The sequence below is a fragment of the Diceros bicornis genome, chromosome 1 (assembly GCF_020826845.1).
Source record: "Diceros bicornis minor isolate mBicDic1 chromosome 1, mDicBic1.mat.cur, whole genome shotgun sequence".
NCBI classification, from domain to species: Eukaryota; Metazoa; Chordata; class Mammalia; order Perissodactyla; family Rhinocerotidae; genus Diceros; species Diceros bicornis.
The window spans coordinates 65,712,488-65,728,633 of record NC_080740.1 but is presented as its reverse complement, the minus strand read 5'-3'; the positions used below and the strand labels follow the sequence as shown (position 1 = coordinate 65,728,633).

The window sequence follows — 16,146 nt, the reverse complement described above, 5'->3', positions numbered from 1 at the left end:
GGAAAGCAGAGAGAAAGGCACACAGCTGAGAGAAGAGAGCACCATGTCCATTCCTGAAGATGTTACCAGGGATGGCTGTATGAGGCAATTGTTTGTCTCCCTCTAAGCTATTTGCTTGAAGGTAGTGAGAGCCAGCTACTGGAAGACCTTATGATCATCTTATAAGCAATTAGTCTTGTAGTATGTGCCAGCTAAAGCAGGATGTACTGGGCAGGCAAGCTCAAACTGTACGTTTCTTTTCGTACTCGGTAGAGGCTATGGTATCATTTTTGGCTAATGTGTGGCAAGGATAATTAACAAACACACTAAGTACATTTTTAACATTTTAATATCACTCAAAATTTTTATTTGCATTGAAGTCTTCATTACAGTGCCTATCACTGAATGGGGACATATGATTTGATTTATATTTTTCCAGAGGATAAGCACAGTGAACAATTTCAGACTGATAAGCTTCAATCAGTTTACTCTACCTTCGGAAGATAAAATGGTCACTTTTCCAAGAGGACCTAAATAAAATAATTCCCAGCTTTGTCAGCTTTTTACAAGATTAAATCCAAATCCCTCAAGTCAGTATTCAAGGTACTCTATCCACTGTCTTATTCCCTAAGCCTATGTGTCTGATCTCAGTTTGAGTTAGGACAACACCGCTACTATCCTTCACATCTATGGCTCGGGCACACTCCAGAGGGCAGCAGAGACTGTATCTACCCTGTTCAGTACTACATCCTCAATGCCTAGGGATGCTTGATAACTACTGCTGGGAAATACCCCACCCAATCATGTGAATGAAATGAATAAACCAACAAAAGAGAAAACAAGATCCTGTTCCTGAAAGAACTAAAGAATTTACTTAAGAAGGGGCCAGCCCAATGGCATAGTGGTTAAGTATAAGTGCTCCGCTTCGGGGGCCAGGGGTTCACAGGTTCGGATCCCAGGTGCGCTCCGATACACTGCTTGTCAAGCCATGCTGTGGCAGCGTCCCATATAAAGTAGAGGAAGATGGGCACAGATGTTAGCCCAGGGCCAGTCTTCCTCATCAGCAAAAAGAAGAGGAGGACTGGCATCGGATATTAGCTCAGGGCCAATCTTTCTCAGAAAAAATAAAATAAAAAAGGAAAAAACTACTTAAAAAAAAAAGAATTTACTTAAGGAGACAAGACAAATTCATAGAGTTAACAAAACAAGGCAAAATATGATTAAGCTAGAAAGACACCATTCAGGTAAATGCCACTAGAATATACAGTAGCAAGGTCCGAGATTTCATGGACACAATGGGAATATACAGAACAGCACATTCCCCACTTAAGTTTGGTCTCACATCCCAATTTCTTGCCCAGCTCTAGCCTTTAGTATCTACATTTCATTTAGTGCCAAAATGAGGACTGACCTTGCCTAGAAACCTTCCTTATAAAAGCCAATCAATTTTCTTCTTTCATTCAATTCTTATGAACAATTATGAACCGTCAGTAATTAATGTGTACATACTCTAGGTCAGGCTCTATGCTAAATACTTTTATATACATTATCTTATTTATCTCTTACAGCCATCTTATGAGGACATTATTACTAGTCTCATTTTTGCAGTTGAGGAAACTGAGGCTTAGAAACTGAGGCTTAAAAATTCTCATCACAAGAAAAAAAAGATTTTGTAATGATATATGGTGACAGATGTTTACTAGACTTATCATGGTGATCATTTTGCAACATATACAAATATTGAATCATTATGTTGTATACCTCAAACTAATACAATGTTATATGTCAATTATCCTTCAATAAAAAAAATAATAAGGTGTTAAGGGAAGACATCTCTAAGATTAACATTTAAGCTAAGACCTAAATATCAAGAAAGAGTCAGCCATGCAAAGATAGAGTGAGGGACATCCTAAGAAGACGCAGCAGTTAGCGCAATGGTAGGTGCCAGCTTGGCATGTTCAAGCATGGTGTGCAAGGTGGGGAGCAGTACAAGGTGAAGAAAGGCCAGATCATGTAGCACTTGATGGCCCGAATCAAGAAACTGGATTTTTTTCTAAGACAGTGGGAAGCTACTGGAAAGTTTTAAATAAGGGAGCAATGTTGTCTGTCATATGTTTTAAAAAGATTGCCCTGGCTGCTCTAAGAAACAATTTTAGTGGAGTGAGAAAGTAGGGAGACCAGCTTGAAAGCTATTAAAACACTAGGTAAAAAAGGTCTGGTACTGTGGTGGTACAACGGAAAAGAAGAATGGAGAATGATTGGAGAGATGTTTTAGAGACAGTCAACAAGACTTGCTAAAGGACTTGATGTTGTGGAGAGCAGGGAGGTGGTGGTAAAGAAAGGATAACATTTCAATTTATGTCTCCAATAATTAAATGAGACGGTGGTAGCTTTGGGCTAGGGAAGGTGCAAGTGATTCTTGGTTTTGATCTTTTTCTTTGTTTAAAATATTTTATCATTAGGGCAGTACATCTTTTTCAGAACAATTTTAACTTACAGAAATTACCTAAGCTATCTTTTAATCTAGTATCAATGTTTACCAAATGTTTTGTTCAGCTGAAATGTAATTTCAGCTGTAAAAAAATCCTGTTACAAAATATAATCATAAACCTTAATGGATGTGAGCTGATTTTACAAACATTTTAACTGGTGTCTTTTATATAAAACCTCATTAGAAATTTATAACCATCATTAAGCATTGTAAAATAAAGGAAAACTCATTGCATTTTAACAAAATAACTTGCATGCAACAATTTCTAGTATCACAAATACTATTTAGTGGTTGACAATTATCTGCCTCAGAACATAAAACAAAATGCATTTACTGGGATTTTTTTCACATTGTAGTTCACCCTCAGGCTTCAAAACTAAGGATTTTCCATAAATCAGAGGTTCTCAAAGTGTGGTCCCAGTCCAGCAGCATCAGCATCACCTGGGAACTCATTAGAAATGTACATTCTCTGGCCCCACCCTAACCTACTAACTCAGAACCGCTTATTGAGGCGAAGCCCAGCAACTTGTGTTTTAAACAAGTCCTCCAGGAGATTCTGATGCACTCAAGTTTGAGAACTACTGCCAAAAATAAAAGCTGCAAAGCAATTCCACTTAGTGGTTAATTTAAGTTAATTTGTGGGGTGGTAGTGAGGGAAAGGAGCAGCACACTATTTTTAAAAGCAGTAAGTAGGGGGATTATGTTTTAAATCAAGATAGAAAATTAGTTAAATGACGTATAGGCAAAACTACGCTTTGTGGTTATAATTACTTCAAAAGTAATTATATTAAAATAATTTGGCAATATACTTTAGCAATTACAGAAGCATGATTTTGACATATGGTAATTTTATTTTAGGCAAATGTGAATTGTTAGAAAATATGAACAACGATTCTTCTGTTTTAGAGTGCTGCAAAATGCAGGTGATAAACTTACATTTTCAGTTAATGTAACTAGCCCACAACGAAGCATTCTAAATCTTAAGACTTTTGGAGAACAAATCTAATAAAGGTAATATCCTTACCAAATCACAGAATTTCGGTAAATTAATACAGTACTCTGTAAAACAACAAAATCATACTTTTGTTGGAGTCATATATTACTTTAATGATAATGTTTACCAAAAAACACCATGAGCTACTAGAGTAGTTTGTAAGTAAAGCCACTTAACTTACACAAATTAAATGGCTTTTAAAAGTACACAATGCCCTTCTTTTAAAGTGAGTTACTTCATGCAAGCTGATGAAGTAAAATACAACAGGGCAATAAAGAGTGGGTGGTGCTTCATTCTGGGACTGCTCCAAAACCAAGTAGAGGCCCATGAATGAAAAGTTCTAAAATTCTACATTAAAGAAAGTCAACATGTCAACACGAATTTTAAACTAAAGCAACTTAAAAAATATTGTTAAATTTTGCACCTAAAGACTGGAGGCATCAATGTTCATCACTTTAACTAACACTAACACCCACTGATCCATTTTATTTTGAATCCCTGTATCACTCTATACTTTTTAATTTTTTTTAAATTTTTGTTTCTCTTTCTTTTATTTGAATTCTTTACACTCCTGGTTTTGATCTAAAGTCACAAAGCCTTTCTCCAGCTCCTTATTTTTATTTAAAAGAATCAATCTGGGGCCTGCCCAGTGGCGTAGTGGTTAAGCTTGCGTGCACTGCTTTGGCGGCTCAGGGTTCAGAGGTTCAGATCCCAGGTGTGGATCTACACACCGCTTATCAAACCATGCTGTGGCAGGCGTCCCACATATAAAGTAGAGGAAGATGGGCATGGATGTTAGCCCAGGGCCCATCTTCCTTAGCAAAAAGAGGAGGATTGGCAATAGAGTTAGCTCAGGGCTAATCTTTCTCATCAAAAAAAAAAAAAAAGCAACATAAAAAAATCAATCTGATATGTATCTAATAATAAATACAAATAAATATATTGCCAACTCGGAGAGACCTGTGGAACCTAATGTTTTACAGCAATCTTCATTTCTGTACAAATGCTGCCATCATCTTTGGTGTTTTAGGCTTCTTCTTGTCGAAGCTGTTTAATTCTTCAATCTTGGCATTTATGTAGCTCATTCCTTTGCTTCTCAGCCTTTAAAAACATTTTAAGATAGCGTATTTGACAATATTTTAAGATAGCGTATTTGACAATACTGTACCACAAGTATTTGGTTTATATGCAAGTCTCTTATCCACTGAAAACCTTAGATTCAAATGTTAGTAGATTTAAGCTGCATTGTTCTCTCTTAAACACAGTGTTCTTACACCTATTTTGGCCCCTGCTGTACCTGTTTTGGTCCCTGCTGCACCAATATGTGATTTCACAATGGAAAGTACTCTCCATTCTGTACTAAGAAGCCTATGGCCATGGAACTTTCCTGTGGAATCTGTAACCTGTCCAGTACATCAACTCCAACCACAGTTGGGTTCACAGGATTTAAGCAGTTTCTGCACTGCAGCTGCTATAACAGCTTCCCATGGATGATCTGTGTCCTCTAAAGTCCAGATCCTTATGGTGCCAGTGACCATAAGGCACTTGGGTCACAAGGTGAAGAGAGAGTACCTGACCTCGCTCCACCTTCTGTATCCCTAGCACCTGCTGGCTCTGCACTTTTGTTTTTGTATTTTGTGGGGAGGGTGTCGGGCAGAGATTTAGCCATAAATTTGAAATGCCTAAGAGTACTCATGTGGAAATAAAAAACATGAAGCTGGATATAACTGCAACTACTTCAAACTAGAAAGAGCAAAGCCAGAAATAAAGGTTTAGAATTCATTAGCATATAGTTGGTACTGAAGCCATGAGACTGAATGAGCTCATGTGGAGCAAACGTGTAGAGAGAACAAGGGAGATCAAGGACAAAAGCAGAATAGAGGAGGTGGTGCAAGCAAAGGAAACTGAGGAGGCATGTCTAGTGAGATAGGAGAAAAACCAGGAAAATGGTGTCCGAGATGCCTAAGAGAAGAAAATATCTCAGAAAGGCAGAAATGAGCAACAATGACAAATGCTGCTGAGATGTCAAATAAGATGAAAGTAAGAGAAATGACCACTAGCTTTCATAAGAGAGTCACTGGTGACTTTGCTAAAAGCCAAAATGGAGAGTTCTGTGGAGAACATGTGAGGTGAGAAAGTGAAGACAACGCCTACAGATGATTCTTAGGTCAGGACCTGCACAACCAGAGCTACCCTAAAGGAAATTATGCTCTATACATAGTATGCTTTCCATCATAAAAGCAGTTACATAATATCAGTGCACCCTATTTCTCATTAATTTCTGTGTCCAACAGAACGGGTGAAGGGACAACAACAAAAAGATGGCTAGAAGAGATTCCTTCTGCAGTTCTTAAGGGTCAACTGGGAAACTGGAGAATTTGGTAAGGAAAAAATTTCACTCCATCCTCACTCATCAACAGAGGAGCAGATGAAGCCTAATAACACATGGGTTGGCACACAGCAGGCGTTTAGTCAATATTAAAGAACTGGATGGATAACTACATAAGCCAAGCCCAATAGGTGTTTATTAGCTCATGTACTTAATTTGATGGGTGGTTGTTAAGACTTGATGATGAAAAGTATGTGAAAGGTGACCAATACAATGTCTAACCCATGACTGGTATTCATTTTTTCAGTTCTTGGAACATCCAAAAATGGTCCCCACGCTCAAGTTCAATGTACCTATCTATTGGTCAGGAAGATATTAAAAGATACTCCTTTGCCTAAATCCTGAAAGTTAAATCTCATTTAAGCCAGGCCTCTAGGGCTCATTGTACCCTAATTCCCATGGCATCTGTGAGTCCTTCCCATTCTGTAAGTACTCTTATAGATTCTATGATGGACAAGACACATCACAAAGACAGCTTTGAAGGAAGCAGATAGGCAAATTTCATCTACCCCTTCATTTGCCTTGTCAACTAGGTCCCCCAATGTGTACACTGACAAACTGAAATAAGGGGAGAAAGGAATAGAACAGTCAGAGAAATATGATCCAAAGTACAAATCATTTCTATCTGGAGCTCACAAAAGATCTGGGTTACCGTCGGCTGCAAACTGCTGCTCTCCTGGCTGCAGGTCTTGCCGGAAGTCGTTCTCCTCATCTGAGTCATCTGGGTGATGGTGATTGTTGTCGTGGATGTTGGCATTATTCTGGGCATTATTATCATTGTCGTTATTGGAGTTCTGGTTGCTAACAAGGGCCGAGGAAACCCCAATTCCTGTGCCTGCACTCAGACCAACTCGAGCACAGCCCTAAGGCAAGACAACACCACACACTTATTAATTCGGGTTAGTATAGAACAATTCATTTTTAATAGTCCTTCATTTCATCTTTACATAGAATATTTATATAGCACTTTATTTATGAACTACTTTCACATATGCATAAAGGACCTCATTTAAGGCTCATAATACTTCAAGTAAGATAGTGTTATTCGTCTTGATTTACAGATGATGAGATGCACAATGGGAAGAGATCAACCCAAAAGCACACAACCAGTAAGTGGTACAGCTAGGACTCGAAACCCAGTACACTCTGACCTCAAATCCTGAGCTTTCCCCCGTGAGAGTGGGAGGATAAAGTTTTACTTAAGTAGTTTTAAAATAACATTTTGTACCTCTGGGCAACCTCAGATTTCCCAGGATATACAACTGAATAGAAAAGATAGCAGCAAAGTGAAACATTTCCAAAATAAATTCCTGATCCTTATTTATATTTTGAGTTCCTAATTACAGATTTAATCTCCCAACTACTTACTCCAAGTGATAATTTTTGTCTTAGCCCAAATTTCCACCTTCACTCTTACCTTACCTTCAGTTTACAGAACTGACGGAGACAGCTTTCCACTTACTTTTTCCTTTTCCTACTCTGGAGACCCTTTAGTACTCATTTATGAGAACAAGAGCCCATGCATTATTATGACCTATGCCTTCACCGAGGCTGGAAGTAAAAAGTCCAATTATAACACTGTGTGAAGGCATATTATTAGAAAGAAAAAAAATCACTCAGGTTGTTTTGTTTTCTTCCTTGAGTATCAAAATAAACAACAAAACCTCTCTCAAATGTAGCTTACTTTGGGTGGTTCACGAAACATCTGGTCCAGTGAAATAAACTCCAGGCTGGGTAACAATTCAATAAACTGACCGAAAGAGTCCAACTTCAAAGCATGGCACCGCACTAAGTTGATATCAACCAATCGAGTCCATCTTGAGTGGTCTGTTGAAGAAATGACATGGCCAGAGAGAATTTAAGTAATACTTTCTCCATTACCTATGTATTTTGCTATAGGTCACAAAGACTTTCAAATCTTTTTTCTTTAAATAACTTTTCTCTTATCTTATGATCTCTAAAGCTTGATGACTCTAAACTATGATGTTTCCTTACCGAATTTCATTGTGAGAACCAGATGGCTTGGGAATCATTAACTTGAAACCAAGTCAGCCTTGATTTAAATGTGATCCACTCAACAACCTACATGCCTATTCAACGATAGGACACTAGTTAAAGAAACGTTGGTGCACTCATTCAATAGAACATTATACAGCTATTAAAAGAGTGAAGGAGAACTGAATATGCTTGCTGATAGGGAAAGCTCTCCAAAATATTCTTAGTGCAAAAAACAAGCTACAGGACAGTATAGACATAGTAAGGTCCTTTTTGTATCTATAAATCATTTTAAACGCTACACATATATAGGGTACACTATGTACAAAATCATCTATCCAGAAGAATATACAAGAAACCATGGATGTAAATGGTTACCCTTGAGAAGGGGAGACTTTTCATTTTGTACCTTTCTGTACTGTTTGATATTGTTTATCAAGTGCACGTATTACTCTTAGTTTCTAGTTTTTTTTTGTATGAGGAAGTCTGGCCCTGAGCTAACATCTGTTGGCAATCTTCCTCTTTTTGCTTGAGGAAGACCAGCCCTGAGCTAACATCTATGCCAATCTTTCTCCACTTTGTATGTGGGATGTTGCCACAGCATGGCTTGATGAGTGGTGCGTAGGTCCGCTCTCGGATGCGAACCTGGGCTGCCAAAGTGGAGTGCACCAACTTAACCACTACGCCACCGGGCCAGCCCTTACTTTTAGTTTTAAGTGTTAACAGGAGTTCTGAGTGATGGGATTATTTTTTGTTTTCATACTCTTCTGTATTTAAGAAAACAAACCAAAAAACCTAATAAATGTTATTTTTTATAAGTGATCTACACACCTGCTACAACCTAAAGTTTGTATTTCCCAACAACTTCTTGGTGCAGCTGGGCCATGGATAGAAGTCCACTTCTGGTGGGTGAGACATGGCCATTCTAATGAGTGACCTCAGCAGAGGCCCTGAGCCCTAAAACAGCCTGGAGACGGGCTATGTGAGGAGCTACAGCAACCCTGTGAGGCAACTCAGACAGCAGAGGAGTCTGTTCTGTAGATGTCAGTGAGGGGGGGGGGCTTGGTTTAGTTAAAGCGGATGTCACAGTGAAAATTCTCTAGCTCTGAATTTATTTAAAGGTTTGTGAATTTAGGTATTTAAGAAGGGCCTTAAGAGAAACAAACAATATTATTCCCTCAGGGAGGAATATGAACTCCACCCAGAAGGAAAAATACCAAGTGCAAAAGTCCTTCTAAACTAGGGATCAGGTGGGGAGGGGAGATCTAAAATAGCCTAGGACTTTAAGGCAATAGAACATTTCACTACAAGTTTATGTTTAATATGTCACCTAATTAAAGTTTTTTTATATATACCCACTTTGTTCTTTCAGATGATGTGCCATTTGAAGGTAATTCAGAGAAAACTACTATAATATCCCAGGCAACAATTCCCACACTCAATGTTATGTGCCTGGCCCATAGAAATATACATAAGAATCAAGGCAGTTGAATTCATAACCTGGACAGTGCAAATTTCTAGGCAGAGAATTTCAGTAGTTCAAAGAGGCACTGAATATACTTCGAATTCAGTTATCGAATTATATTCCCTGAACTTGTTCCCAGAACTTGTATGAACAATCCATGGAAAATATCTACATTTCACATTAGGAATGCAATTTATACCATACACAGAAAACAAAGATACATATTATTTCAATACTAACAAAATACAGCCATATTTAAGCCTATAGTACCTGAGATCCAATTGTACGGGTTATGTAGATGGGGGCAATTGTATATTGCCAGATATTTGATACAGGAAAAAACTTCATTGACCGCCTTCATCCCTATATCAGTGATGATACCAGGATTTTCTACCACATCAGCCAAACCATACTTCACCAGATCTGCATTAGCCATTCTGCCTAGAAAGAGAAAGCGATTTTAAAAAAAAGATTCCTCAGTGTCATGGAGTGTTGTCAATTCTTTATCTTAACATCCAGTATGATCACTCTCTGATCATTCTGTGTCATCTGTCTATAATCAAGTTCAGGTTCAGGAACAATTTCAGGTTAGGTATTCTGTACAAATGGTAGCAAAATAAGAATTTATGTTAAAAGTCAAGGGACAACTGGTAGGGAAAAATTATTTCCAATTGTTTAAAAAAGGAAAAAAGAAAGCAAAAATTCTTAGGGATATATTGTATTGGTTCACACTTACGGTGAAGTGTTAGTTTTACCTTTTAAAAGAAAATAAAATCTTAAAAGTGTAACTCTTCCACAGTATAAGGATCATGTTTTTGGAGTCAGGTGTGGCCACGTATAGAGAAGAATAAACTTTGGGAATGCAGATTCATTTTTAGAGTGCATGATATTAGTTAGTAAATACGTACCTATCCTCAGAAAGTGGAGTTCTAACTCAAACACACCCACTCTCTCTGCCACTGGGCTTTAGTGCCTACTGTCTCGTCAAAGATCAGGGGGGTGGGTATAAGCAAAAGAGGATCTTCCATTTTAGCATCATTTTTCCCATGTGCCTGCCCTTTACTCTCTGGATGGTCCACCTGACTATGAGCAATTTAGTTAGTTTATAGTTACATGTTCAATGTCCAGCAAGGTGCTGGGGATACAGCAACTCAATAAATGTCTCTCACAGTCCTTGCAATCAACTGACACAAAGTACAAAGAAATGCTTGCTCTGGTGAAGATGCCCTGCACATTACAGAGGTTTATACTTTTAGCCCACAACATGTTTAAAACAACCAATCTACTCCAAACTCTTCCAATTTCACTTTCCATATAGTTCATGGATTCTCTCCTATAATCTCAATTTTTGGTATTTCTTGCAGATTTCACCTAAATCCATTGTTTACAATTTAGCTGAGCATTTTTCTTTAGTCTCCTGGTAAAAACCTCTTTCTTGCCCTTTGGACTCGAAACTTGCCTTATGATCGGGTGAATCTTAACTCTGTAATCTGGGCACTGTCTGCATAAATGCTGCAGCCTAACATGACCAATCTATGTCTTACCTTCACCCCTTTGAGACTACCACCCTGCTCTTGGGGGTCTCCTGATTGTCACCCTCCTTTAAAACACTGATGACATCATCTAGGACTCATTTTTGTGTCTTTTTTCTTTAGCCCATACATCAGCTAAAAGTAAAAGCTACCATTTACTGAATGCTTTCTAAGTGTTAGAGATTGCAATAATAAAAATCCATGTTTTCTCATTTGTTAAATGGAGATAAGACCATTTCTTGAGTAGTCTTATCTCCATTCAACAAATGAGAAAACAGATTTAAGTAACTTGCCCAAGTTACTTAAATTAAGAAGGCTCAATCTCATCTCTCTCCCTGTGCTCAAAGCCCCAGTACTAGAAACTGCTCTATACTGCTTCTGGTTTTTAATGAGTTTGACATCCCTATCACCTTTACATGAAGCTCTGAGATGATAAAACTACATAAACAACCCTTCTCTAAGTATTCATCCTTGAGTCACTTTTCTTATATTCCTTATACGCAGCATCTGCTTTTCAGCACATACATTTCCCCAATCTGGCACTGTCACTTTTACCATAAATGTATGTGGGACAAAGGTGCTGTTTCTATTTATATTTTGCCAGATCCTTTATAAAAAAGGTGACACAAGTTTTACCAGGGGTCATCCTCACCTCCTGGAGAGATGCTTCAAAATCTAAATTACTGCGAAGGAAGAGATGAAGTGAAAAAGTGTAAGCAGTGACCTCTCACTCTTCTCTAGATAGTCTGTTAGAGGCACCTGGCACCTATTCTGATGCAGAGAATACTAGGCTGTTTTTGGAGTAACAGAGGAAAGTATGTATATGGCAGAAACGAGTGAACTGCAACAAATATGAAGAAAAGAATGGCTTATAAAAAGGTCAAAACTAAAGAGACTATTAAATATAAAAGAGACTATGAAACAAGTTACGTTGAAAAGTCTAAGATAGTAGTCAAAAGGCAAAATATTTTCCTACTGAAAATGTGTATTGAGGGGAAAGAAACACTACAGGGGAACAGCTGGTTATAAAGACAACTCTCAAAGACAATCTTTCAATGGACCTAAATGTGGCCATCTTGAAGATACAAAATTTGTCAATTTTTGAGATCTTGAGAAGAACAAAAAACAAGATTACAGACAGAACACGAATTACCAATCTAGTAATTTTGTTAAGTTACTACAAAGATACTGTAGAAACAGAGAATGTTAGCAACCTCATTCAAAACCAGAAAAGCTTGATATCAAATATATTAATTTTATATGAAATTACTACTAGTTTAGCATTTTAAAGCTATATTGGTGAAAAGCTGATCTTTTTCAAAGCTATATAGATTAAGTGATTCCTGTGTTAAACTGGATAGAAGATAATGATTTGATTTTTTAATCCTTCCCCTGTATTAATGAGAACTGCAACAAACAAAAAGTAAAAACAACAAAACAACTATTATTATGACATATATTAGAAATGAAAAAGGGCAACAGTCATGTTGTTTGACCTGGACTGTCCTGACCAGAGGAATTAAGCATTCTTATGTTCTTCTACAATGCAAATTAGATCCAAAGAAAAAATGCCATCTGGTTCGATAGTGAGAGTTTAAGGAAGACTTGTTTACATGGGGAAGAAACCAATTCTTGCAGAAATAAAAACATGCTGGTGGTGGAAATGTCCTAGCATGTCTAACATCATGTGGGAAAAAAGTCTGAATAATGAACTGACATGCATCAAACCCAAAGAAATGAATCCCCAATTGTAAACACATTCCAAAAAATGCTGTGAACAAGCCTTCCACAGCAATCGTCATTAAATGAATACTGACCATCATGTGCTCACACTATCTGGAAAATCCAGAACCCCCAGCGGGCTTATTATGGAAATGAAGAGCATGGGCAGGGAATGGGACCTCATCTGAGAGGACCATCAAAAGCTTCAAGAAGTGTGGCAGATCAAATTCAACAAATGGAACCAAGGATGACATTCTGTGAAAAAAAATGAAGCAGAATGGGAAAGAAACTTGGGCAGTAAAGTGGAGACAATATCAAATGTAGGTAAGGATCTTTTTTTGGTATATGTTAATCACTATATTTTCTATAATATGCTAAATCAGAGGCAATATGAAAAAAAAAATCACTGACACTTCAAGTTTAAATTAAAAGTTTCTTTTCCAAGAAGTGACAGCACCTAAGATTTTAAGTTGTCTTATATTCAGGAAAATACGGCACATCCCAATTCAGGTTTCAATTTGTCAAGTAAGTTCCACACAGCAATTCTAGGGAATAAAATAGGATAAATCTTACTCTGCAGCAAAAACTCATCTACATATCCCAGATGAAGGGTTTCAAATTGCGGGAACTCCAACTCTGCCATCTTTAGGGCAGAAAAGACGCCATCTTTGGTTAGGGAAGGCTGGATCCGAACTTCATGTAACCTATGAACAGAGATACATATCAGAGTAAAATGAAAGCCCTCAGAATCAAAGGTTCTTCCTAATGTAAGGCTCTAAAAGACGTTTATCTTACTAAAGTGTCACATGCAAACAATTCCCCCCCAATTAAAAAATATCAGAGATGATTCATTTAAAGGAGCATTTTGCAAAGTGTGAGCACATCTTAGGTGGTACATTAAGTTACATTAAATAATAATGAATCATACGGCAATAATTTTATATCCTTTCTAGTACTTTCTTAACCTGATTAAGTCAAGGTAAGAATCTACATCCAGTGCTAGTATTTCTTTAATATCTTTTTTATGCTAGCTGTTAAGACTCATTTTAACAAAGAATATAGTACTATAGTAGGTAACAATACCTACTTACTTGAACTTAGGAACAGTTTTATTTATATTCTTAATAGTCTATTGATGGAAAGTATTTTATTTTTGAATAAATTGAAAAACTGTTTAATTCAATTCAAATAAAATATTATAAAAGTAAAAGCGATATGTAGGAAACAGTAAATGTGGCATACAGTGATATGAAGATGTTAAAAATATAAAGGTGTTATAAGGTCAGGACTCTGAAAAAGCTGATTTAAAACACTGACTTCTGAATAGCAAATATCACCAATTACTAAAACAATTCAGAAAACCACAGAGGTTGAAACAATGGTTTCTGAGAGGGTTGCATCAACCAGGGCACCAATGCTGACTTCTGTTGGACCCTCAGGCACTTCTAGATAGTTGACTGCTTTTCTCTGAGACCACATCCTTTCAGGGCTTCCTGGGTCTGGGGCACAGCTCAACTGGTTATCATTATAACACAAGACTATAATAAATGATGCCCTACTGACATTTAAACAACTCCTTTGTATTTTAAATCCGAACAAGGCACGATCAAATTTCATATACACATTCCCCCAGATTTCTATAAAACAGGAAAAAACATACAATTCTAAGACAAAGACACATGTGAAGAGGAAACATACCTACGGGCAGCAGTGATGATGAGGTAACCAAGATCTACTTCAAGAGCATTTTTGCAAGCTCCCAAAACAATAGTGTGCAAATTTCTAAAACCACCTAAGGGAGAAAAGGAACAAAAACAATAAGCATTTCGTTTGACCACAGCACTTTTAGTAAAGCATTTATTCACACTCTAGATGATAATTGTTTAAAAGTAAATCTGTTTGTTTTTCCATTCAAATAAATATCTCAAGATGAATTATGATTACTAGTCATCTCCTAAAAAGAGATGAAAACAGACATTGTCACTCCAAAAAGACATTCTGATGGCATCCAAAAATTATTCCAAATTATTTAGTTTTTTAAGTAAGGATTTTCAGAAAGCCAGAAGCTCATGAGGGAATTGTAAAGAAAGCATCTTGCTATTCTGGCCAAAGTTTGAACCTCCAATATAAAATGAGACCAGCATTACTTTAACTTCACCTGTTTTTTTTCATGTTCTTGAAACATAAATACAGAGGAAAAAAGTACACAAATTATTAACCCATAGAGCTCAATGAATTTTCACAAAAGATTTGTTTTTAACGTTTATAAATACAGTCACACAGTATGTATAATTTTCTATTTTGTTTATGAGATTCATGCACATTGTTGCATATAGCCATAGTTTGTTCATTCTCATTGCTGCATAGTATTCCATTACATGAATATGCCACATTTTAATTATCCGTGCTATTGCTGACAGGCATTTGGGTTGTTTCCATTTTGAGGCTATTATAAACAGTGCTACTATGAACAATCTTGAACAGTTCTCCTGGTGAAGATATGTATGCATTTCTGTTGGGTTTAAAGCCAGGAATGCAACTGTTGATATGTGTGTGGTCAACTTTAGTAGATACTAAACAATATTTCAAAGTGGTTGTATCAATTTATACTCTCACCAGCAGTGTTATGAATGGTCCTGCTGTTCCACATCCTAGCCAACACTATTGTCTTTTTCATATTAGTCATGCACAGGCATAGTCATTTTAGTGCTTGTGTATCACACTGTGGTTTTAATTTGCATTTCCCTGATGATTAGTGAAATTTATCATTTTTTCATGTTCATTGGCCATTTGGATCCTCTTTTGTGAAGTCTTTTCTTTTCAAGTTGTTTCCCATTTTTCCTATTGAGTTGTCTGCCTTTTTCTTATTAATTTTAGGAGTTCTTTATATATTCTGGATACAAATCCTTTATCTGATATCATTATTGCAAATAGCTTCTCCCACTCTGTAGCTTGGCTTTCATTCTCTTAATCATGCCTTTTGATGAACAAAAAAATCTTAATTTTAATTTAGTACAGTTTGTCAATTTTTTTCTTGATGGTAAGTGCTTTTTGGTATCCTGTTGAAGAGATCTTTGCCTACCCAAGGTCAAGAAGACATTCTCCTAAGTTTTCTTTCAAAAACTTTATTTTTATTTTTCACATTTGGATCTACGAGCCATCTGGAATTAACTTCTATGTGAGGTATACTGACTCCTTAAGTAACATGTAAGGCAGAGTCATTCTTAAACATTTATTAGAGAAGAAAAGTCTCTGTTTCTCTTTTAAGACCTTTATACAAACTCTTAGCTTTTGGCACCTCTCTTCAGGTCTTCTCTCTAACGAATAGTTAGTTCCACTGTGGTCTTCTTTTCCTTTCTGACTTTATCCTGTTAGCTACAGCCATGGAATAAAAATAATGCTGTTGATCTTGACATAGCCTGTTCCATCCCCTTCACACAATGTAATTAAGTGCACTTACACCAGACTTAATTAACTACCAAAATGCCTAAAAATGTAGTGCTAAGTCATATTTTAACAGTATTAATGATAATGTCTATGTGTTACCAATGGTATTTGATGATTTTCCATTTATATTTT

General features: G+C 36.8%; 1 protein-coding gene across 5 annotated transcripts in view; it reads right to left on the bottom strand.

Annotated features, from left to right (window-relative positions):
* Positions 1 to 16,146, bottom strand: part of FBXO38 (F-box protein 38) — a 55,813-nt gene that overhangs the window by 18,404 nt on the left and 21,263 nt on the right. For all 5 annotated transcript variants that reach the window (XM_058543556.1, XM_058543546.1, XM_058543565.1 and 2 more), the window contains 5 exons: positions 14,266 to 14,359; positions 13,141 to 13,271; positions 9,584 to 9,754; positions 7,538 to 7,680; positions 6,506 to 6,716 (listed from right to left, as the gene is read on the bottom strand). In XM_058543556.1, coding sequence (XP_058399539.1) covers positions 6,506 to 6,716; positions 7,538 to 7,680; positions 9,584 to 9,754; positions 13,141 to 13,271; positions 14,266 to 14,359 — 750 coding nt within the window. The remainder of the gene's footprint in view (positions 1 to 6,505; positions 6,717 to 7,537; positions 7,681 to 9,583; positions 9,755 to 13,140; positions 13,272 to 14,265; positions 14,360 to 16,146) is intronic.